The sequence below is a fragment of the Vanacampus margaritifer genome, chromosome 19 (genome assembly GCF_051991255.1).
Source record: "Vanacampus margaritifer isolate UIUO_Vmar chromosome 19, RoL_Vmar_1.0, whole genome shotgun sequence".
Taxonomy (NCBI): Eukaryota; Metazoa; Chordata; class Actinopteri; order Syngnathiformes; family Syngnathidae; genus Vanacampus; species Vanacampus margaritifer.
The window spans coordinates 5,101,841-5,126,944 of NC_135450.1; the positions used below are offsets into that span (position 1 = coordinate 5,101,841).

General features: G+C 38.6%; 2 protein-coding genes across 2 annotated transcripts in view; one reads left to right on the plus strand and one right to left on the minus strand.

Annotated features, from left to right (window-relative positions):
• The window catches only part of snap25a (synaptosome associated protein 25a), a 38,393-nt gene extending 32,134 nt beyond the window's left edge, over positions 1-6,259 (plus strand). Inside the window, exons 6-8 of the mRNA XM_077552545.1 lie at positions 1,964-2,083; positions 3,885-4,029; positions 4,668-6,259. Coding sequence (XP_077408671.1) covers positions 1,964-2,083; positions 3,885-4,029; positions 4,668-4,736 — 334 coding nt within the window. The 3' untranslated portion in view covers positions 4,737-6,259. The remainder of the gene's footprint in view (positions 1-1,963; positions 2,084-3,884; positions 4,030-4,667) is intronic.
• A 4,778-nt stretch (positions 6,260-11,037) lies between these two features.
• On the minus strand, positions 11,038-22,976 carry sccpdhb (saccharopine dehydrogenase b). The gene is made up of 12 exons (XM_077552712.1): positions 22,408-22,976; positions 22,015-22,127; positions 21,841-21,921; positions 21,627-21,756; positions 20,700-20,749; positions 20,351-20,481; positions 17,593-17,710; positions 13,715-13,834; positions 13,309-13,365; positions 12,039-12,150; positions 11,683-11,764; positions 11,038-11,608 (listed from the first exon to the last, which is right to left on the minus strand). Exons 1-12 carry the CDS (start codon positions 22,601-22,603, stop codon positions 11,494-11,496), a joined length of 1,305 nt encoding a protein of 434 aa, XP_077408838.1. The 5' UTR covers positions 22,604-22,976; the 3' UTR covers positions 11,038-11,493.
• Positions 22,977-25,104: the final 2,128 nt, after the last annotated feature.

A 25,104-nucleotide genomic window follows, 5' to 3' on the forward strand; every position in this document is an offset into this window, starting at 1 on the left:
TCAGTCCAGTTCTATTAATAAAAGTCAAGCAGGAGGCTGAATATTTGCTAGCCTGTTTAGTACTGAAACAATACTTTTGCACATCACTCCACAATAACACGGACACTGAGGCTAAGATAATTAATGTGCTTAAAGATTAGATGTTTAAGCTAATATTATTGGAAGTCCTAAGTAGTAGAGCTGGCCATTTGTCTATGGGAAGATTAACAATCAATCAAGTTCCTTTTGAGAAGCATGAACATGTCAATATGAACACAATCTAGTGACAGCCAGTCCAACAAATAGTGAAGTCTAGATAATACAGGGATACTGGCATGCTAACATTAGCATTAGCCAGTGTGTTAACTAGGCTTACACTTCTTCAAGACCAGGGTTGGAAGGCTTACTTTTAAAATGTATTACCATACAGTTACTCGTTACCTGTTGAAAAATGTATGTAAAAAGATACTTTTGTCCCAGTAACAAGTTAAGATGTTTATATTATTTTTGTTTAAATAGTAAATCAGTGGGTGATTTGTACGCAAGGTGGACTCCACATTAGCGGTGTAGCAGGCTAGCAACTAGCTCCGCCGTACCAGGACACTACAGGACTCTGACAGCTCAAACTTTTCTTTGTAAGTGACAAATGTTATTTAAGATAAATCAGCCCTTCAGTGAGTATGTTCCAAACAGTGAATAACGTGTGTTGTTACTCCCCAAGCCTGTTAAAGATTTAATGACTCAAAAGCCAATACCAAGTTCTTAGCAATTATTTAATAAGCTCATCTGTTAATAAGCCCATACCTAACCACTTTTCTAGAAGAATGTGGTATTCTGGTGGTGTATACGGATCATATTAAAAACAAACAAACAAACAAACAAACAAAAACAATACTGAAGCGGATTGCGATCAAAAGGGAGGTACTTCCACTGACATCAACTTATGCTTAAGAACGCAAAATTAATCAGACAAAATAGAAAGAACTAACAGACAAACCTGAAACAAAACAAGCCAGGAGGTAAATAAGGCACAATATGGTTGTGCTATATAGTAAAAATGACAACCCATTTAGTCTATGATGATCACTTTCTCCTATTTCTTTAATTGTTTGGGGTAAAACAGATGAAACTAGAGTGAGGCAACACTGACAAAGGCACTCTGATTGCATATCTTGTTAGCACAGTTCTATTTGTCAGTACACACTTCCTGTTCAGACAGACACTGGATGAGTTTGATATCGTTATCGCCCCCCTCACTAGTAATTAGGGACACAAAGCGTTTTCCAAAGGTGATAGCACAGAAAACAGTGGTGACTTAAACAAGGAGGGGGCGTATTGGGGTGTGAGGTCCAAGAATAGTACATGGAACGTCATGTGTTACTCTGTCGACCTTATTCAGTTTTTTTTTCTTTTTGTTGTTTTTGTAGTTTGTGCTCCACATTATTGTTGTCCCTCCTCTAATGATGTGACAGTCCTGTACACTCTGTTGTTTGTCTCCCAGGAGCTCGTCTCCTCTCTGTTATCTGTCACATTGGGAGAATCAACTGTGGGACTGGGGGAGGGATTGTTTTTATTGCAACAACATAGAGGTGCCAATGGGACAGTTACATGATAATATAAAACTGCAGATGACACTTAAAGATCTTAATAGCATTTTAACACACTTTCAAGATATAGTATCACTCACATTGCTATTGTGTAAACAGAAGCTTGCACATTCCGAACTCTACCAGTCCATGCCTGCTATGCTTTGCTTGACATAGTCTAGTCTCCACTATTACTTATACATGTATGTGTTGAATGCATGAAATCAAGTAATTTGACATTGCTATACATATAAACCCACCCTCAAAGCCACGGCTCCCCGCGTTGTTTGATATGAGTCATTGACCAATGATGGGAAGCCGGCCTGCTTGAGGGAAATGATGGCGCGCCCCATCGGAATGTTGAGTAACTGTTCATCTTGATCGCCTTCGTCGGCCAGGATGAAGAGTGGAGCCAGCAAGGCCTGGGGGAACAACCAGGATGGGGTGGTGGCCAGTCAGCCAGCCCGTGTCGTGGATGAGCGTGAACAGATGGCCATCAGCGGAGGCTTCATTCGCAGGTAAACCAAAGTCACAGGAAGCTACTCATTCCAGAACATGGCTTCTTCCATAGGTCACACTTACGTGGGAATATTTATAGCATGTGTGTAAAAACATTAGTTTCAGATTTCAGATTACAACTATGGATATTCGATGGACCGTGTCCATGAAATCTTGTGTGTGTGTGTGTGTGGGGGGGGGGGGGGTATTCTAAGGCTTGCTGATTTACTGTTACTGTACTGCTTTTCTTAATTCACTGTCAGTCAAAAATAAAAACTGCGACTGTAACTTAACAATGACGGAAGCCTTGTTAAATGAATGCTGATTACAGTTTATTGACGAATTGACAATGATGAAATGTCCCTGTCCCTACTGTTGACGATTGCCGAATGACGGATGACAAAATTCATTGATGCGCACACCTCTGGTTTTTACTTTCTTGACCTAGATTTGCCACCTCTGTATAGTAATGCGAGGTACACAAACAAATATTGTACATTAAAATACTATTCTTATAGTAGGAGGTAGATCATCTGGACTTGGTCATTTCAGGATAATTCTTAAATATCAAGATTTCCTATTGCACTTGGTCGTGTTTTACCTTAAAAAAAACAAAAACAAAAAAACAGCCAATTCGTTGTTATTTATATTAATTATTTACCTGGTCTAGTCGTTTGGATGTCAAATCAGGCTGTATAGGGCCTCTGAATTACAATGAGTTTGACACCCATCCTAACTGATAAATTTAAGTTGGCTAATGGCTATATTCTTATGAGGCCCCATTCACACGCAAACACATTTCAGTGTATCTACATTTTGTTTTGTTTTGTTGTTTTATCATATCAACGTTTATTTCACACAGCCGTGTTTTGAGGGACAAAAAATATATAGGCATATAAAGAATAAGTCCATCCATCCATCATCTACCGCTTATCCGGGGTCGAGTTGCGGGGGCAGAAGCTTTAGCAGGGAAGCCCAGACTTCCCTCTCCCCAGCCACTTCAACCAGCTCCTCCGGCGGGATGCCAAGATGTTGTCCTGGGTTGTCCCCGGGGCCTCCCGCCGGTGGGACATGCCCAGAACACTTCGCCAGGGAGGAGTCCAGGAGTCATCTAAATCAGATGCCCAAGCCACCTCAACTCTATAATTAAAAAAATTGTGAATAATACTACTAATACCAGTACTTGATTACTATCACCTTTTTTTTTAACTACATAAAAAAATCATGTTTAAGAAATGTAGCAGGAACAGGTTCTTAGGCTAGGTCTAAAAACATGTTTTTGAGGCAATTTGTCGAAATAGAAAGTGAGACAGTTTGAAGATGGATTGGAAGAGTTTTCTCCAATGAAGGAGCAGCAACTGATCATACCCAGTCACCACAGACAATGTCCTTGATCATAGGTGTTTGGAGGGTTTGAGAAGGGGTGTGGTAATGGAATCGGTCAAACATACGGTGGGGATGGATTTTTGAAGGCCTTGTGGTTGGTGGGAAATTTTGTCAAGAAGACATAACCTCCCTAGGAAGCACATGGGGAACTGATTAATTGTGATTTCTAGCTGTTCTTTTAATTGAAGGTTTTTTTTTTTAAACCAAAGTGAAGGTTGTTGTGGTACTTTTGCCTGGAGTTGGTTGACACAGAGCAGAAAGGGAATAATTGGATAGAAGACCTTGTTGTAGGATAGGTTATACTCTGCATTGCAATCAGAGGAAATGATCACGAGGGGAATAGAGGGAGGTCAACGAAGCTCATTACAGCTGGTTTGATGCAAACAATATTCACGTATATGTGAAATTTGTACTTGTTTGTTTTTTTGTCCTCAGGGTAACAGATGATGCCCGGGAAAATGAGATGGATGAGAACCTGGAGCAGGTGGGTGGTATCATTGGAAACCTGCGCCACATGGCTGTGGACATGGGCAACGAGATCGACACCCAGAACCGCCAGATCGACAGGATCATGGACAAGGTAAAAAACACACACTGGGAGAAACATGTTAGCCTATTGCTTTTACTTTGTCAAATATTATCTATAATCTTCAAATTAAATTATTTAAGAATATACATTATTTCCATAAATTGGCTTTTAGCCACACCAACAATAACACATTACATCAAAAACCAAAGACTGCATGATCTGGAAATGTCATCAGTCTGCCTGCGCCTGGATCAACTCCACCAAACCTGCACCACAACATAGACCTGTTTTCACTTGATTTAAAGTCTAGCCTATTTGTCACCAAATTGCCAGGTGCGCCGGAAGCATTTAGTAGAAAACGATCTTAAACAGCTAGCAAGGCGCAGCGCGGTCTGCCATATTCGCAAACACTGTAAGCTAGACTTATCCCGTGAAAATTAAGATGCACCAGTTTATACGTTGAGTGCATGGGTGCCTGTCTATGAAAATAGGGCCACTTATCTTGTCTTATCTTAAGAAAAACAAATAGCTCATGCTATGCTAAGTGTTAGCTAATCTGGTAGCTAGCTTGCGATTCCAAACTCTTGTACTTGAGTAATTCTCAAGACATGTGCCTACTAAAATCTGGAGAGGAAAATTGTTCCGTCAACCCAGCACAAACCCTCTCTATTTTCTTTTCGCTCACGTAGGCTGATTCCAACAAGACCAGGATTGATGAGGCCAACCAGAGGGCCACAAAGATGCTGGGCAGTGGCTAAACGCCCCGGCTCCGGCGAGCATGACCCGTTCCGGTGTACGGCGCCGCACGTCATCAGACACCGACATGCTTTCATTATGATCTTGACCTTCTAGGTTTGCACACATGCACATATCACCTCCCCTCCCCATTGTAAATGTCGTTCTGTGTTGTTTGTCAAGCTTTTTCAAGATGATTGTCCTCGTAAAAATGATGATTTCTTATACTCCATACATCATTCTTTCCAAAGGTTGTATATAGTGCTGAGTTAAAGGCGCTCTGGCTCACCTGTGAAGTTTTTATTCTCTTGATCAATATATATACATATATATATATATATATATATATATATAATATATTATTCTATATCACATATATTATATATATATGTATACATATATATGTTAAAGTACAATGCAATGGATGGCAAGTATATAATAGGAATGTGATACAAGCTGTTTGTTTTGATTCTTTTTCAGTATCTCAGTATTGTCATAGTAAAACGGTTTCATGTAGGCTACTGTCACGCTCCTTCTTTTAGCGTTTTGTCACAGCAAAAGGGAGACGACACATGGCAAGTCAGGATTCACTGAGGTGAAGAAGATTGCAAACAGCACTTACAATCATAAAAGGCAGTCGCTGGTCCATTTTCCACCATTGCGATCATACTGAGTTTACTGTTTAGACAATGTGCAACTAGATTCTCTGTAGCTGTATTAGGCATTTGCATTCCAAGTGATGTGAATTGTGCGTTCTCTGCATGACAAATGGTAGATTTTAGTCTTCTAAATAAAACCTGTCTGAAAAAATATATATAAAAAATGATAACACGGCAGTAGCGACTTGACAAAAACGCATGCTCAGTATTAGGACACAGTTGATCGTTCCATTCTTCCCTGCAAGTTTGCAATAGTGCCACTCTTTCTGTCTTGATATATTTACTGACTGTGACCATCTTGTTGTAAAATAATGCAAAAGGGATCAAAAAAGTGAGATGAAAGACAAAACATTTGTGGTCGTATTGCAAAAAAAAAGACCTGTTTTCTAAAACGATTATGCAGTTCTGTGATGAGGATGTTTAAGTGCTGAAAGAGGAGGACTGGTTGTGTACTGTAACATAGGTTTTGGATGCTCTGAAAAAAATTAATAAACGTTTGCAATGTAAAGCAATGGCGCATATTTCTGAGAGACCTTACTTTTATAAGAAGACTGTACCTGTAAGTTTATTCTCCCCGTGTGGTTTGTTATTAGTACAAAAAAATAATGACAATGTTGACGATAACTATACACTGAAATAAAAAAGAAAACATCAAGGGTTTTTGTTGCTTCTGTACTTTAGAGCTATGCATACCAAATCTCCAAAAATGTCCTTTGGTTAGAGTAAGATGATGAAATACCCCAACCTGAATGACACAATAGATTCAACTGTGAGATTGATGTCCTCAACGCATGTTATATTAAAAGACTCCCTCTCTGTATCTTGTCAGTGTGTAAAGTGGTGGACATTTTGTAGCTAGCTGAATTGATTAAAAGTAATCAACTTGAGTTGTACCTGTGTTTGTCTTTATTGCTCTAAATGATGCCCAATATTGAGAAACAATAATATCTCCATTAAATGTTCAAAACAAGTACGGAATTCGTTTCAGTAGTTCAATTCAAAAAGTGAAACTGATGATCAGATGCAAACTCTTAATCCAGGTCATTTCATTCTAAAGGCATTGAATCGATCGTAACTGGACTGCTCTTTTTGTCTCCGAATATGCTTTGCCTCTCATCAGTTCATGAAACAACACTTGGTTACAACTTGCTTTCGCAGTAAGCTTTGGGTCAGGGGTGTCAAATTCAGTTTTGTGGCGGTCCATATTGCTGCTATGGCAGGGTTCCCCAATTCCAAACAACTAGCACAGCATGCCTGATAACGATCCTGATCTTTAGTATCAGGTGTGTTGATAGGCGGAAACACCTCAAACCTGCAGGACTCCGGCCCTCGAGGACCGGAATTGGGGAACCCTGTGCTACGGCTTCCCTCAGAGGGCCAATATGTGTTATTGTATGTTACGTGAAACCAAAAAAAATTCTTTAGTAGTGCTGCCAAGCGATTAAAAACAATTTTTTATAATTAATCGCAATTAATCACATTTTTACACTCCTATGTCTACTTTTTTCTTCAAAGCTTGTAACAGATATTTACTTGAGTAAAATCTTGGAATTAATGTAATTCATCAAATAGAATACTTCTCTAAAATACCGCTGGACTCAGCTTTACAGGCCATCTTTTTTCTCATAGAAACAATTCTCAGAACATAGTTCTGCTCATGAGCACCACACTCCAGCACCACTTATTCATCTTCCCGCCAGACTCCTCCAAGTTTGGCTGCACACTGATTTAACTGAGTTTTTTCATGCTTTAATTAATTAAATTAAGATCCAGAGTTAATACTTTAATTATGACAGCCCTAGATGAGATTAATATATATATACTGTACACAGCAAATAGATGGATTTGTTGATTAGAAGTCTGAAAATATCGATCAATTTCCCGTCATCTCCTTGCTCAGCATAGTTCCCACGAGGCTTTCCAGCTTCCTGTTGAGCAACAACAGGTACGACAGGGAGACAAGAGAAGGCAGAGGGGATGTAGCTGTGCTATGGCTGGAATTGACCAACTCCTATGACTCAATACCCTATAAACTGGTGGCTGTCGCACTGGAGTAATCTCACGTTCACCTGACAGTGAAATTGTTGGGGGCTTGGGGGTTTTATGATACTGCCTTTCAAAATAGTATACGAATGCTGTGAGTCCGCTGTAACTACACACTTGTGAGAGGACTGCAGCCATTTGTCTGTAAACTTGCTTGTGTCCGGAATATTCTGTAAAATAAATCCTTCGAAGGACCTGTTCACCGATCTCCAGTCTGCATTCAGAAAATCAACATTCTCTCTACCCGAACAACAACGAACACGCGGAAGACAAAGATAGTCTTCTAACAACGACCTCACAGTGACTGCACCAGCTGTACTAGGGTCCAGGTGGATCCTCCAGGAGCTGGAGAAGCTTATGGTATGAGTTTCAAACCTGCAAAATCCAGGTCCTTTGTTCTAAAGGAGGGGAAGATAACAGATAAGTTCCACTTCAGGATGGGAGAACATTGGATCCCTTCAGTCACAGAGAAGGTAGTGAAGATCCTTTGAAAGGTCTTCAACTGAAGCTTGAGTAACAGAGAGTCCATCAAGGCAATCAATGCTGACTTGGAAGGCTGGTTGAAGATGGTGGATAAGTCTGTGCTCCCTGGAATCCTCCCAAGAATCCTCTGGCCTCTACTCATCTATGAGGTACCGATGACGGTGGTAGAAGACTTTGAGCAAAGGATCTACGCAGATGGCTGGAGCTGCCACAAAGCCTAGGCAACATCGGGCTGTATGGGAACAAAATCAAACTCAGGCTCCCCTTTCGATCAGTCAGGAAGGAGTTCATTGTGGCATGGGGATGGGAACAACTGTAGTACTCTGGATCCAGAGATGACAAAATGTCCGGGGCAAGAATTGCTGTGAGGACAGGAAGGAAGTGAGGGTAGTAGTGGCAGTCCAGCAAGCAGAGACCCCATTGGAATACAAGGTCATCCTCGGGGACAGTGGCACATGGCAGGGCCGAACTTGGGAGCCTAAGAGCTACCCATACGACTCTGACAGTGGGAATGAGAGACAGACTATCAGCAAGGGGCTCTAAGACCATTCACTCTCTCATTGAAGGACAGAGGCCAGAGAAACCATCAAAGAACACAGTGGGTTTGCTCTTAACGGCCCGAGATTGGGTCATGACAGCTGACTTGGAGAGGCCTCTGAGAATTCCACCACACATCACCCAGTCCAGATTGAGACCTGACATCATCTTAGTCTCAGAAGCCACAAGACAGCTAATCTTGTTGGATCTGACGGTTCCCTGGGAGGAGAGGGAGGGAGAAGTACCAGGAGGATTGCCGAAGGAATAGGTGGAGGACCCAGTGGAGCAGGGGATTCGCCAGTCACTCTTTGAGCAAGGTCTACTGCAAACTGGGAATAACAAGTGAAGATCAAAGGAGAGCTATGGGCAACAGAGAAAGGGGAGAGCAGTGGAGGCTGCAGAATGGCAGTTGGACACAGGCCAGGGCTTTGATCAGCCTGGGTTGGGTTGCCTGGATGAGGGTGTCTGTTGTAAAACCCAAAACACCCAGTAACTTCAGAAAACAGGTGTTTCTGGGGGGGAACTGACGAGACTTAATTATACTTTGAGTTACTTTTTAGATTACTGAGGCAGCTGAGGCCCAAATCCCTTGAATGTGTACTCCTGTAAAATGCCAGAATGCTTTTCGCGCATGAAGAATTGTGAGTGGGAAAAGTACGCATCATTCCACTGGAAGGGAGGACAAGTACAGACAAACGGAGTTAGACAATGAAACAGCAACACAATAAAAGATTCAAGGAGGAGGAGATAGGCTGCAAAATAAAGCCTGTATTGAGGCACAAGCAAACACACTAATATTGATATATCTCACATGCCAAATACGGGTATAAGCCAGACGACCAGCACCATAATGAGCATCTTTGGACATTTGAATTTGGTGGTTTGGGTTCCTCACAATCAGTCGAGCTTGATGTGAATCTTTTGGAATGCCCCAGCCTGGACTTTGCATGATACCCCAATGCGTGTGTGGATTGACCTCCTTCTAAATGATGCTGCCTTCCTGCCAAATTCCTTATTAGAGGGTGTCGGGGTATCATAGTCTTCAAAGCACTGCATTTGATGGGTTTCAGGGCAGTAAGTGAGATGTGATTACAAAAGTGTTGGCAGATGAGAAGAAATCATACGAATAACAGCACAACCACAATGGCGAAATGTGGCCAGGCAGTAAGGGTGGGGCTGCTCTCTGCTCCACCCTAGGGAACCACTGCAATCTCTCGCCCTCGCACCAACACCGCAGCTCCTTATCACACAAGCGATGTGACGCAGGAACTACGCTACTGACATGTGCCGTCTTCACAACCACTGTTTGGACAGTGTTTATTGGAGTGGTGCTGACAACTGGGGGATGGGAAGCAGATGTGACAGGGAGATGGCTCACGCGGTGACTCAGAGAATGGGGAAAGAGGCGGGGGCTGCCAAATATTTCCTTCTAATGACTGTGGCCTAAGTCGAGTGGTTGTAAAAAGTGGAAATCTTCAGAGAGCTTTCACGGTGACCCACTGTCACTCCACATACCGCCTCCGCATCCCTAGAGGCATGAAACGACCTCTACTGTCATGCCAGGATGTGGAGGGTCATTGCTTATTAGAGGAAAGGAGGGGAAATACTGACACTTACTGGCAGTGTAGGTGAACTACAACCAGGCGAGTTTTGTTTCTTTTTTTAATAAAAAAAAAATCCTTCAAAAAGTAAACACAAATGTGGATATATGGTTGTGATTTCTATATTTTAACAAATGTATAAATAAAGAGACAGCAAGGTGGATAAGGACCAGCAGGAAAATAATGGATAGATTTTCTTTTTTTAGCAATAAGTTATATTATGTACATTTATGTATAGCAACACAGTACATTCAAAAATGTTCAATTTGTTTCCTTTTAACCAAAAATAAATGAAAATTAAAAATTATGTGTGTGTTTTTTTAATGGAACAATATTCATTGGGTAGTGGAAATATAATTGTTTAATACGTAAAAACTCTAATGTATCAAATTTAGAACTAAGGAAATAATTAAGAAAATAATTACATAAAACTAAAATATATCACTAAATAGTTTGAGCTTTGAATAATTTAATGATAAAAACCTTTCTGGGATGTTCGAAACCACTTTTTTCAGACATACCAGTGCGAGTACTCATTTCTTGAATAGTCACGAATACCAAGTAGGTTACCGAAACCACTAATACTTTTGATACATAAATGTCCCCCCCAAAAACAATGACAGGTCATTTTAAAGAGAGACCTGTATATTCCAATAAAGCATTTTTACTTAAAGCTGCATGAAAGTAATGGCAATTTTTTTAAATTTCAAGTTCCTGATTGTACTTGTATCAGTTGCTGTCGTGAGTACCGATACCTTAAAATAAGGCCAGGCATCGGTCGATACCAGGTACTCACTCATCGCTAATAAAGAGTATTTAAAAATTCTTTAGATTCGTTGGCCATGATAAAGTTCTGGTGGATCTTTAAAGAGTAGAAGCCATTTTCAACACTTCCGATTGGACAATAATAAGTACATAAATAAATAAACAAAGATTGACCTGTAGTATACATTTGTGAAACATAAGAAATTGATATAATTTGTACACATGAGGTTTTAAGATTGACAGTGATGTGCAATTATTTATTTATTTCACAACTGAACATGATCACATGAAAATGAATTTAACTTATTCATAAATGCATAGTAGCATATTTAAAAAATCCTCAAATTGACATCTAGGACAGAAGAAAAAAGGGCTATATTTACTCTAATCTCCAAATGTTTTTCAAGAATTGGAAGGAAAAAAAAATCTAACATTATGAATCATAGTCACTTCAGCAATGCATAACAGTGGTAGTGTTTTTAATCCAATTACTATTTACCGTTTCACAGCATTGATGATCCCTTTTCAATTTTTCTCAAACAAATATTGGTCAATCTTGTTTTTAATTGCAAGTCTTGTATTTGTACCTACACTGATTGAAAAAAAGACCATCTGGCTCCAACAGAATTCATGTTAGCAGCTACGAATACTTTGCAACAGGTCAAGCAGAACACACACAAACAACGGAGGTCTTATGACTTTGTGTCTTCCTCGTAGTTTCTCACAGAGAACTTGAAGCCGTGGTTATGAAGGCGGTCAATGAGATTGGTTTTGTAGAAGGCGCTTCCAGGTGTGTACACTCCTCCCCTGATGAGTTAGCCAGAAAACATCAATGTAATTTCAGAAGACGTGTTGGGTAGCGTGAAGGAGCCACTACTAACCTCCTGGGAAGGGAGTGTCTTTCTTTCAGCACTGTTACGGCTGCCTGTACCATAGCAATCACCGTGGCCACATAACCAGGCTCTAAAAAAAAAAACAATAATAATAAAGTCAGCAGTGAATCATCATCAAGCAATCGTTCCATCCAGCATTAGTTTAAAAAAAAATTATAACAAGGAGAGCTGCACCAATAACACTTTTTTCAAACCAACTATGACCACAGTTATGGCAATATGTTAGCATTAAGATAGCTTACATTTTAAAGGCAAAGCTATGAGTTTGTTTAAATGACTTCACTGGGCGAGTGTCAATAAACAGCTCCAAGCAAACACACATTGGAAAATCTTCCAATGCCTACCTGCTCCCATGACCTCAGTGCAGATCTTAGCGTCAGGCTGACCCTGGGAGGGGTCTGTCCCCTCGGAGTATCCCTCTCCGAAAAATGTGATGCTGAAGCAGGTGTCCTCAATCTGGTAGGTGACAGTCCAACATGAGAGATGGACTAAAAGCGACTCAACTAGATCAGTTTCCATGCGCATACTGCTTAAAAATGTAGAGTTCAAAGACGTTTGCTTCATTCAGTGCACAAGAAGAAGTCAAAGTTGTATCGGAACAGCTCATGGCTTACATGTATATAGTACCAAGCTATGGAGGACCATAACTGCCAATGCTAAAAATGAATGAAAGAATAAATAAAAGTGAAAATAAAAACGGATATAAAAAATATAATTTAAAAATGAAACGACTTGTTGTCGAGCAACTCAAGTCACAAGTTGTGGTGACAGTGGATAAAATAGTCGTCCACTATTGGAGCTCTCCATGCAAGCCGTTGAGACTTTCTTGTTCACCGACCCGCTCACTCGACCATTGAAAGGCAGTTTGCAACGGCTGACTCCAACCCAAGACATGCTTAAGACCGCCCCCTCAGTTGAATAACATTTCGTCCTGACAGAGCATCTGCAGCATGAAATAAATGTGAGAGGAAAGCGTTTTTATTTTATATATATATATTTATTAGGGGTGTGAATTGCCTAGTACCTGGCGATTAAATTCATATCACGATTCATAGGTCATATTGATATACCGATTAATCACGATACGAATCTATAAAATGATTATTGCGATTTTTTTTATTCAAATTTAGAAAATACTAATCAGTAAACTTGTACATGTACACTGTAAGATTTGTATGAAAATGTATTTATTTATCTGAAAAATCAGGCATATAACTGGTTGCAGTCTGTTTCATGTTTGAACAGTAAGATGTTTTGTTGAACATTCCCATAAAAAAATTATGTTTAAAAATCGATTCGGCCGCATATCGAATCGATTCGAGAATTGCACTCTGTAATATCGCGATATATTGCCGAATCGATTTTTCCTAACACCCCTAATATATATATATACATACACACACACACACACACACACACACACACTGTAGTTGTTTTATATTTTATATATTTATATATTTTTTTATTTCATTTTTGAAATTATATTTTTTATACCAGTTTTTATTTTCACTTTTTTTTTTTTTTTTTTTTTTAAATTTGGGCAGTTTTGGTCCTTCATAGCAGGCAAACTTTGATTTACAAGTAATTGAAGGATTGATAAAATTAAACTCTTACCTGTTTAATTGTTGGACCAGCCTTACTGAACAAGCCAAAGGAAAAAAACCTCGGAAACTTTGGAAAGACAGAAACCAAACATCAACATGGAAAACAAATCAATTTCCCATTTACAGAATCTGGGTTTACCATGCAGTGCAGTTCACTTCAGTGCCACAGTTTGAAACAGTGAAGGTGAAGATCCTCCTTTTATGTCTAAAACACGCCTGTATGATATTTGACCTCACACACACTGTTCTTGGGACACACTAGAGCAGGGGGCTGCTTAAGCGCTCTTGGAAATACTAAAAAGGTAACTTTATACAAAGCCTCCAAATAGCAAACATATCAGATATTATCCATGGAAATCTGAAGGAATCAAACTGTACCGCTTGGTGAAAGGATTATAAAGGAATGGTGTTTGTACCTTGGTGAGAAGTTTCCTTCCCAGCCTGAATTTGACCAAGATCCAGAAGAGCAGGCCACCACAAAAGAGCTTGGCAACTGAACAGAGACCACCTACCCCAACATATGCACAATATTGGATCTGACAAAGGGAGGGGGGTGGCGGGTTGGAAGAAAGGGGGGGGAAAAGTGGTAATTAGTATGTAAACAGAATGACACGTGAGAGGTAGCATGGGCTGTAACATACAGGTCATACATGGTCCAAATCTTCTTTGTACAAAAGGCCCAATTGATAAAACTGGTGCCGACATTTGACGCAATACACTATAAATAGAAGCTGTACACGCCTAGAATGATCATTTTCTACGCGAGCTTGCATGGCACCCTGTTACGCTACTATGGCGTGATATTGAATCACTTCAGGTGACTCATTTTCCCAGGGTGGAAGATGCTTAAAAAAATCATAATAATAGTAAAGTAACAGTAATAACAAAAATTCTGGGCTCCCTGTCAAGTTTTAATTGTAATTTACTCACATTTGTTGACAAGTTCACGGTTAAATCAGTTTAAAAAAATGGTATGCAATATTATTATATGTGTGCCATATGTAATTTTAATTTCAATATGATTTTAAAGATACTACTCTAAAAGCGACATAATTTCACAAAGCTAAAATAAATAACAAATCGATTACTGATAATCGTTTAGAGCAGGGGTGTTAAACATTTGTATTCATGGGCCACTTTCACCCCCCAAAAATTTTTTTTTCTTTTTTCAGGAGAGCTCAGTATTGTTCATTCGATTTGACATCATCATTGCTCTCCTTTTTTTAAAAAAAAAAATAATTAAAAAAGAAAAAATGTTTTTTTCCTCTTTTTTTTAAAAATATATATACATATATATACATATATATATATATATATATTTTTTTTTTTTATGTGGGTGAACATGTGCATGTGCGTGCGTGCGTGTGCGTGCGTGTGTGTATTCATCAGTTCACCTAAAGCCCATTAAAAAGAAATCCCATACTAATAATATAATATAATAATAAATTGCCAAATGCAGAAACATCAATGTAAGTTATCACGATGTAGTGGCTCTCGCTAACAGACAGAATTAAGTAACCAGAATTAGGTTAAAAAAATTCTATATACGTAGACCATGTTTCTATAAATTTTGATATTTGGTTTTTATTTGAGGCAGATATTTTTTCCATTAAAATGTGATTCATGAGGAGGTTAGACCATTGGTCGATATTCAGAGTTTGTTTATTTTTCCAGTTAACAAGAATTGTTTTTTTAGCGATAGTAAGGGCTACAAGTGTAGATTGAAATTGTTTATGTGGTAAGTCAGTTGTTGTTAGGTCACCTAGCAAACACAAGTTTGGAGATAAAGGTATCCTACAGTCCAAAATAGCGGAAAGTTTTTCTAAGACTTTAGTCCAGAAATACATAACCGGAGTACATAACCATAAAGCATGAACATAAGTGTCTGTAGTGTTTTGTAAACATTGGAGACAAATGTCGGAGTCTGAGAGTCCCATTTTCTTAATCATATATTGAGTAATGTATGTTCTGTGAATAATTTTATATTGGATAAGTTGTAAATTTGTGTGTTTTGTCATTTTAAATGCGTTTTCACAAACTTGAATCCAAAAGTCAGATTCCGGTGGTATAGACAAGTCTGTCTCCCATTTCGAGATGGGTAAAGACATTTTATCAGTATATGAAAGTAACTTGTATATTTTTGAAAGTTTTTTGTTGTTGTCGGAGAAAGCTTGTTAATATCTTTAGCTAAAACAGGCGGTTGGAGCGTACCCCGAAGTGTTGGAATTTTTTTCTTTATCATATTTTTAACTTGTAGATAATGTAAAAAATTTCCGTTTTTTATATTGTATTTTTGGAGCAAGGATGTATATGATATAAACATATTATCTGAGAAGAGATAGTGGAGATGTGTAATTCCTTTCTGCTCCCACACACCTAAATAAAACGGTTGGTTGTTAAGTTGAAAGTCGGGGTTATGCCATAGGGGAGAAAGCCCACAGGGCTCCACTTGGGCTTTTGTCAATTCTAGTGCCTTCCACCAGGCAGTCACGGTGGCGGAAATCATTGGGTTTTTAAAACAATTATGTCACTTAATTGATGTTGTAATAAAGAGTAAATCTCGAAGTCTGAGGTTATTACAATCCTTCTGTTCTAGTTCCAGCCAACAGTTAGTGTCTCTGTTGGGTTGTGCCCATAGAACGATATATTGTAGCTGGTTAGCTATATAGTAGTACATAAAATTTGGTGCCTCTAGACCACCTTTGGATTTACTTTTCTGAAGAGTAGATAGACTAATCTTTGCTTTTTTTTTATTCCAGTAAAATTTTGTAACGGCTGAGTCCAACAACTGGAACCATTTAGCCGTAGGTTTAAACGGAATCATTGAGAAAAAATAGTTTATTTTGGGTAAAACTTTCATTTTAATGGTGGCTATTCGTCCTATTAGAGAAATAGGAAGATTATTCCAGCGCTCCAAGTCACTATAAATGTTATCCAGAAGTGGAGAAAAGTTTAAATGAATTAAATCAGTTAATTTAGGTGAGATTTTTATGTCTAAGTATAAGTACTTTCACCCAAATTTGACCTTAAGTGGGTCAGATCAGTTTGTCCATGACCTATACAACAGGTAAAAATATTTCCCTTTAAGTACATTCTGAAAATATTCCCATTTTTAATTATAAAATATGTTATTGCAGAGTAATCAGATTTTTTTTTAAGAAGTGTAAAATCTTTGAATCAAATCCAGAATAACAGCCAAATTTCAGAATGTCATTGAAGTGGCCGTCCTGTGGACAAAATTAGCAGCATAATTGTAATCTCTTTTTTTTTTTATGCAGCTTGTGTTCTGTCCTCACAGGGCAGATTGGACCCTCTGGTCGGCCAGTTCTGGCCCGCAGGCCGTAGGTTTTATCCCCATACCCGGTTTAGGGACATTGTTTAATTTAAAATTGTCCAAATCCTCTAAAGCCCTGTTCAACATTTTTGACCCATTTTCTGACATATCACTGACCAAACAAGTAACTGAATCACAATATATGGACTGCACTGTCAATCTGAAATAATGTCCTATTTTTATTTTTTATTATTATTATTTTAATAAAGGGATGGAAATAAAAATGCTTTTTTTTGTCATTAAAAAAAGAAAATGGACAGATTAATACATGACTACAATCAGTCCTAATCAGTTGCAGCCATATACAGTATACAGATTTATTTTTTTTAACTAAAATAATAAAAAAAAAAAAAAAAAAAATGAATAAATAAAGCTTCAATTTCTGAAGCGTTCTGCTTAAAGTACAGAAAAAGTGAGTAGTAGTGTATTTTTTTTATTGTATACAAATCCAGCATAGAAACTTGGAAGCGGATGCTGGACAATGCAGAGTTATTAGCCTCTAAAATGTTTCCTGGGGCACGTTCAAGCAGAACCACATTCTTCATAACATGCTGTTTACTTGCTACCTCATGTACGGCGTGCCAAATAATTGATTAGAAGGAAATGTTGAGAAGTGTTGTTTCTTCCCCTCTGGCTTGGCACGCATAATGAACAATATGATGAGAAATATTCACATTCCCCGAGAGATTGGGGTGATAATGTTTGACAAATCACAATATTGCGTAACTTACGTGCCGTGCAAATGCTGATAGTATTTCTACTCCTCAATCATAACAAATAGTGTGAACATATTCCAGGCTGTGTAGTGGGTTAGTAGAGTCCCCCATGGTTCAATATACAGCACATTAATTTGACAAAATTAAGTCATATAAAAAGAAATATCATTCAAATGTTTGCAAATTAAAACCACCTCCAATAACTGCATTCTATTGGTGGATTAGAAGTGACATGAATACTTACTGGTGAGCGACGTTCCTCCTGGTAAAGGAAACGCTGTGTTCTCTTGACCACAGAGGGGTCCGAACCCATAAAAGGGATGGCGTACTGCATAATCTCTTTGCTAAAGAACACAAAACCTCTAGACAGACACACACACACACACACACACACACAATTGTCTTTGTATCATCGTGGAGGCATCTTATTGACATAATGCATTTCCTAGCCCCTCCCCCTAACCCCAACCATCAGAAACGATTGCCTACCCCAATTCCGTACCCTAACCTCAACCATAACCCAATTCACAAATAAAATCTAAAACCAACTCTTGACCCTCAAAAAGAGGTATGAACTTGTGGGGACCACCAAAATGTCCCCACAATTTCAAGTTGGTCCCCACAATGGTAGTTAAACCTGGAAAAACACGCATGTATGGCCCCACAATGTAGCAAAGACAAAACCATACACATGAGATCAGTCTACTCATTCATAAACACAGCCCCGTGAGGCAGCAGATTTCAACAGGACCTCAATAATTCAATTGCAGCCAAATATGTCGTCCATGTAAATAGGTTGCTTTTTTTTGTTAGCTAACTATTAAACGAAGAGAGGAAAAAAATCAATCTCTCCTGCTCTTGGGGGAAATAAATTATACACCACTTAACTCATTGAATCCCAGCCATTTTCATTGGAGCAACCCCATCAATACTGGATTTTGACTGATCTTGCAAGGCCCAGAGAATATTGTGTTCTATATGAACAAGGATTAAGATTAAACTTTCTTCTTTTAGAAGACAAAAAGTGTCTTTCTATCTTTTTCCGTTCTTTAGTTATCAGTGTTAGAATATAGCTAAGTTTGATCCAAATTCCAATTCCTGACAAAAAAAAAAACGTTAAAAAACTGCTTTTTGTAAAACAAACATTTCAAGCACAACTATTTTTTTTCTTTTGTCAAACCTCTAAATAATGTTTCCCTGGTGTAAAACAACATTCTAAAAAGTGCTTTTGATATCAAAATAACAGTTTATTGCACATTAAAAAAAATCGATCGCCGCTGTCATGCTTTGATGAGCCGATGAGGATGCTTTTTTTTTTATTTTAGCCAAAAAGTAATCCTCGAGGGTTAACTGTTTTGTTCTGCCCATCGCTTATTTTCTACTTTCTCTCCGCTGCCTCCGCACTAATACACCACACTGGTGACAGACGATACTCCTGTCACAATCTGAGGCAATTTGAGGTGCGCATGCGCGGCAGGTCAGCCATCTTGTCTTGCCAACCTACGGTAACCACACAAGGACAAAACATCTAAGTACATACAATCGGCGGTATGCATTAGTAAAATTCTATGAAACAATATACAAGTAACAAGTTCTTCACAGCCTCACGAAAAATGAAGTGAGGTCAAAAGTGAAATATTTGTCTTTGAATTGTAGTTGAGCTCAAATAGATAATAAGTCTAATACATACAGTATATTCATACAGTAATTCATTTTACGAATGCGTACCGCCAATTCTACGTACAGGAATTACTTAAATGTTTTGTGTGGTTGCCATAGGTTAGCGCCCCGTGCAAGGGTCACAAATAGCGCCTTGACAGCTCCCAGCCCCAACCTTTACTTCCTCCTTTTCTTCTGCAACAAGATCCTTGCGTGATACTGGCTGATCATTAACGCCGACGTATTAGAGCCACGTATAAATACTTCTTTTTTTTTTTGACGGGGGGTAATATTTTCGAGAAAAAACTCACAAATTTGACTATTAGAGCCACGTATAAATACTTCTTTTTTTTTGACGGGGGGTAATATTTTCGAGAAAAAACTCACAAATTTGACACTTTATGAAGAGGCAAATTTTCCACTTTATAAAGTGGCAAATTTGCGAGAAAAAACTCACAAATTTGCGAGTTTATAAAGTGGCAGATTTGCGAGAAAATAAACAAGGAGATAGTAATTATTTTAGCCAATATTAACCACATCGTGTTGAGTATTCGCACTTTGAAGCGTTGGGTACTGCCAGCGACGAAGACGCCTTGCTTTGCAAAGGTCCACACATTGAGGATCAAGCATTTAAGTTAATTTGTTCAAATGTATATTTACTTGTGCATTTATGTTTCCAGAATTATTATTTACACGTTCATCCATTTTGATATTTTTTTTGTACAAGTAGCTAAGTTGATGTGTCGAATCTGCTGCTCATTGTCATACATTTGCATTTACATAAAGTATGCTAGCTTCTGATTGGTTAGTGCTAGTCAGCTGATAGGGGATCAGGAAGTGTTGTCGTTCTAGCTGCCGTGTATGACAAGTAAAAATTGAATTAAGAATAAATTCGTCTCTATCCTGCCTTTTCTTTTTATAAACAGTGTACCATTAACCATCAACGAATCCTCACGTTAGACTATAGCTACTCTATGTGTATTTGTCGTAAGTGTATTAAATTATACATTTGCGAGTTTTTTTCTCATAATATTAGCCCACCTCTGAGAAAAAATATATTTATACGTGGCCCTAATACGCCGTCATTGATATTATACTTGCTGCCGCCTGTTGGCTGTTTTTTTTTTTTATAACATTGCAGTCAAGCCTAATCCTCCAACCAGAAGCTGCGTCAGACCCTCCTGTACACTCTTGCATGAAAAAAACACTTATGATGTATAGATACGTCATATATACGTGGTGACTATGTTATGACATAGTGATAGATCTTATGTATGGAAAGAGTTGAGCTATAATTACCGGAAATAAGGAGAATTTGCCAGTGTACTCCTTTATCTCCTTACCTTGGGCAAACTTTAGTTCCCACCACAGGTAGCGGCTTGTGGCCAAACTTCCTCCTCAGCTGGCGAAGGGCGCCGCTGTCTGCGAAGCCGTACACAGCCGACTGCCAAGTGGCATCGTGACCGCATGAGCCCTGTAAGGGTTAGCAGAAAAAAATACTCTAGGTTTTTGTGATTATAATCTTTCATTGACAAATTGCAGTGCTTTAAAAAAAAAAAAATTTTGTGTGTGTTGTTTTATTCAAGTATTAATTATGCTAAACAAAGCTATTCCATAAAAACAAACTAATTATGTAAATATTTAAATACAATTTCTTTCATTTACTAGTAAGGACAATTTGATGTTGATTACCTGAGGCCCACTGTTTATTGTCAGAAAGCTCTCCACTGCAGTCAGCGTCCCTAAAATTACGAAAATGTAATTCAATAAATGGGTATTTTTTCTAACAATTTGATTAATAACAGTAAAGTCAATTTAATTTTTAAAAAAAATCTAATTTCACAATTTTTTTATGTCCCTGTTTTTTATATGTGTAACTGCCTCGCATCTCTAACAATTGAAGTCTTATTCCCAAAAACGATAGTAAAGATAATCAATTTAAATTTCAACTCTGAAGCTACAGGCACATAAATAATCCTAAAGACCCTATTTTCGGACTATAAATTGCACTTTTTTTCCAAAGTTCAGGTGGTCCTGTGGCATCTTCTCAGATTTGTCTTTCACTTGTCTATATAAAACTTGGCACCAAAATCCCCGTTCCCTAATTGTGCTGATTTTCTTTAGGCGGTTGGAAAATACTTCTGGTGCATTACCAGATTATATTCTAAAATATTATAAAATAATACAGTATAACAATAATAATTATAAAAGCACAATATAAGCGCAATCCATTTACCGTTTACCGCCATTGGCCACCTTCTTTACCATGCCAAGAAGGTGGTGGTAATGCAACCGCCTAACGAAAGTAGCAGAAGAAGTAGTAGTCATGGCAGTTCATGTGTGAGGTATGACGAGTTTAGCGTGCAACTTCCCTATGCCACAAGAAAGATTTACAGCAGTAAAAGGCGCAATAACCTACCAAGGTTCTATCTTTGGCCACAATGCAATGTGGGATTCTAATTAAAGTAAATCATACATGACTTCTGATGGCCCGTAGCATCAATCTTGCCATAAAAATAAATCTATCTTTAACAGTAGTTACTTGCATGACTTATTTTTGAACTTACGGGACTTCTGAGGGTCTACTGGACCAAACTTGTCACAAAAAACAAGTCTAACCTTTAAAGTGGCTCTGAGTGTAGATAATTCCCAGGTCTGCTGGTATGGAGTCAAAGCCGCAGCTGCCAATTATGTACACCCCTCTGTCTGAGGCCTTAGTGTGGTACTCCAGTTGTATGCGCTCCAGGAACTGTCAAGACATTTATTAAAGGCACAGCAATAGTAGTGTGAATCTTAGCACTCACATAATTAGACAAAAAAAAGGTCCCTTTACCTGAGGCTCTCCACAGATGTCAATGTAGTGAGCTCCGTTCTCCACGCATGCAGCGACCACTGGCTCGCCATAAAACCTGTACTGGAACATTGACACACACAACATAGTGCAGTCCTATTTTGAACATGTTTTTTTTTTATTCATTCCTTAATAACAGCAGCATTTAATACTTACTGGACCCACACAGTTGAGAACAACCAGAGCCTTTTGGCACATAAAGGCCAGAGATTCTTTGCTGGACACATCTGCTATAATGATGTCAACGTCTGTGTTTAACCCGGGCATTGCTAAAAAAAAAAAAAAAAAAAAAGATCTTTATTATAGTTGTCATGAATAAAAAATAATTTAAAAAAAACATGAGCATTATGAAAAGACGAGCATCATAATATATACCATGACAAACCACGGGATTTTTTTCTCCCCAGACAATTGTGAAGCCACTAACAAGTTACTCGGTACAGCATTTTGTTACTACATACTTACTCTTTATTTGGCGGACTAAAGTAACAGTACTCTTACTTGAGGGAAAATTTTGGCTACTCTACCCACCTCAGAATGGGTACCCACCCAGCCTGTCGGCGGCCTGCTTTAACACCCCTTTCAGACGCTGTCCGCTTCTCCCGGCCACGGCCCATGTTAAACGGTTGTCTCCGGTACTGTCAGCGGCGTATCGGGCTACTTCTTCAATTACAAACTTGCCGGTAAAGCCCGAAGCTCCAAATATTATGATGTGGTAAGGTCTGCTGGATGTCACCGCTTCCATTGTGTGCTTGTGCAAAGTCGCTCCGGGTAACGTTAGTTCCGGCCGGCTCCACTTATTTTATTTCATTATTTATTTTATTTTATTTTTTGAACTAAGATGATAGTGGTTACGTTTTTTTCATCAATGACGAGTTATCACTGCCATTTGCACCCACTCGTGACGCAAGAGAATGCGGGCCCAGGTCGGTATACGTTAGCTTTTGCCAGCCAATGGCATAAGGTTTCCCTGTGAGACGTGAATGACTGTTTAAAATAACCTTTACAGTAGGTTACTACTACAACGTTAATAAGTTAACGTTGTTTTGCACAAGCTAAATATAAATGCATGCGCTGAATGACGGAGACGTGAAACAGGAAACCGAACTACGGAGCGACCTTCCAAATTAAAAGCTTAGATTTCAAAATAAGATATTTAGTGTGTGTATATATATATATATATATATATATATATATATATATATATATATATATATATATATATATATACACACACACATACAAATCCTTAAACAAATGAAACTAAACAAGTTTAACATTTCATTCATGTTAAACACTGATGTTAATTATTTCATAGACTTTGAATGTTTTTGTACATTGTTAATAAACAGCATATTATGTGCAAAAATCTCCTGCATGCTTAATATGTACTTAAATATATTTCAACATTTAGAGACTCCGACTGAAAATAATCTATTTGGAAACGAATTATTTGGCATAATCTTTGGATACGCTGGAGCATCCTTGACTGATTTACACATGAATGGATTGCCGTATGTGTTATATATATATAATGAGACACGTGGGGAGCACAATTGGCTGAGGGTACTAATTGGTCACACACACTGGGAAGGGAAATGACACACAGGTGGATGTGATCAGACATAACGAGACAGCAGGGGAAGAACTCAGGAACACACCGAAACACGACAGGTGTTTGTTGAGAAATGTGTCACAATATTAAATCTTACAACTGCAGTATACTGTGCATCTATAGGCCTACATGCGAATTACGCTCACTTAGCCGGGAAATATCAGGATTTGATCTTTCCTGAGGGATGAGTTATTTTTATTTATTTTTTATTGTCAAGTATTTATTTCCTGTCAAACCACAGGAAACCCACCCATAACAATGAGAGGGGTTGGCTGATATTTCTCAATGCTCTGAGGAACATTGTTGGTGAATCTCTGCAGAGAAACACTCGCGCGCGCGCACACACACACACACACACACACACACACACACACACACACACACACACACACACACACACAGTCTCAGGGGGGAAGCAAACCCACGCCAACATGCATCATAGGTAAGTAACGGTACCACTGCGCCACCTGGAGCCCCAATGGACTGAACTTCATTCAACTGTTTTCCACATTCAATATGGCGGCGATGGGGTATATTTGATGGTTACACCAGCAGGAAGCAATGTACACTGACCTCTTGTGGCAAATCCCAGGAAAGACACTTTGTCCATTCAATCAAACACTTAAAGGGGATTGTATTTTTACACAATTTGTATTTTTACACAATTTAAAAGAAACATTCATCACTCAACCACTGGAACCCAAAATCAATTTGCTTTTTAATATGGCGAATCAATGAAGTAGTACACGGCAGTGGATAAAGGAACATGATTTTACCCACTACAAAAAATTAAATAAAATTGCCAACAGTATGTTGACAGAACATTTTCTTTACACGTTGCAAAAATATATATATTTTTCATACCTTGCATCCCAAAAAGTATTATTGTAGCTGACTCTGAGTGAGAAGTAATTTTTAATTTACTTTGCATGCATGTTTTGGGAAAACAAATTTGTATCAACTGTGTTATTGGTTAATATAGTATGATACAAAATCTATTTTGCCACTAATTTTAAGAAATTCTTCCTCCGAAAGCCTGTTTGATGTAGATATGCAGCCCTGTTCAAGAATAAGAACAGAATAAAATGGGATTTTAAAAAGCATAACTCATTGTTCTAAAAAAGCAAACACATGCAATCCTAAAAATGACAACTTTGTTAATGTGTCAGTGCAGAGGTAAACACAACAGAAACTCAGTCAAGAAAAATTCGAACAAAGGATAAAAATAAAAAAAAAACACACACACACAAACATGATACAAATGACTAAACAAGTATTGATGGTAAAATGCGGACACAAGTGAAAGCTGCAAGACCCATCTGAGGTTTGGAGCACGGCGGCGGTTCGGTGCGATCGCCAAATCCGAGACACTTGGTCGTTCAGGGAACTGGGGAGTCCTTTTGTCAGTTCTGGGCCAGACGAGGTGAAATAGGGGAAAAACGTGAAGCAGGAACGAGAGGGCCAGAAACAAGAGTGCTGAACGAGGTTCGCGCCGGCTGTTTTAAAGTTGCGGGGCGTGTCCTTCACAAAGGGGTGCGGGCGCCGTCCCTCTTTTGGCTCAACCCAAGTCAGAGACTTTTAAACTCCAAATTATTAAAGAATTAATAATTAAGAATTAAATTAGGTCAGGC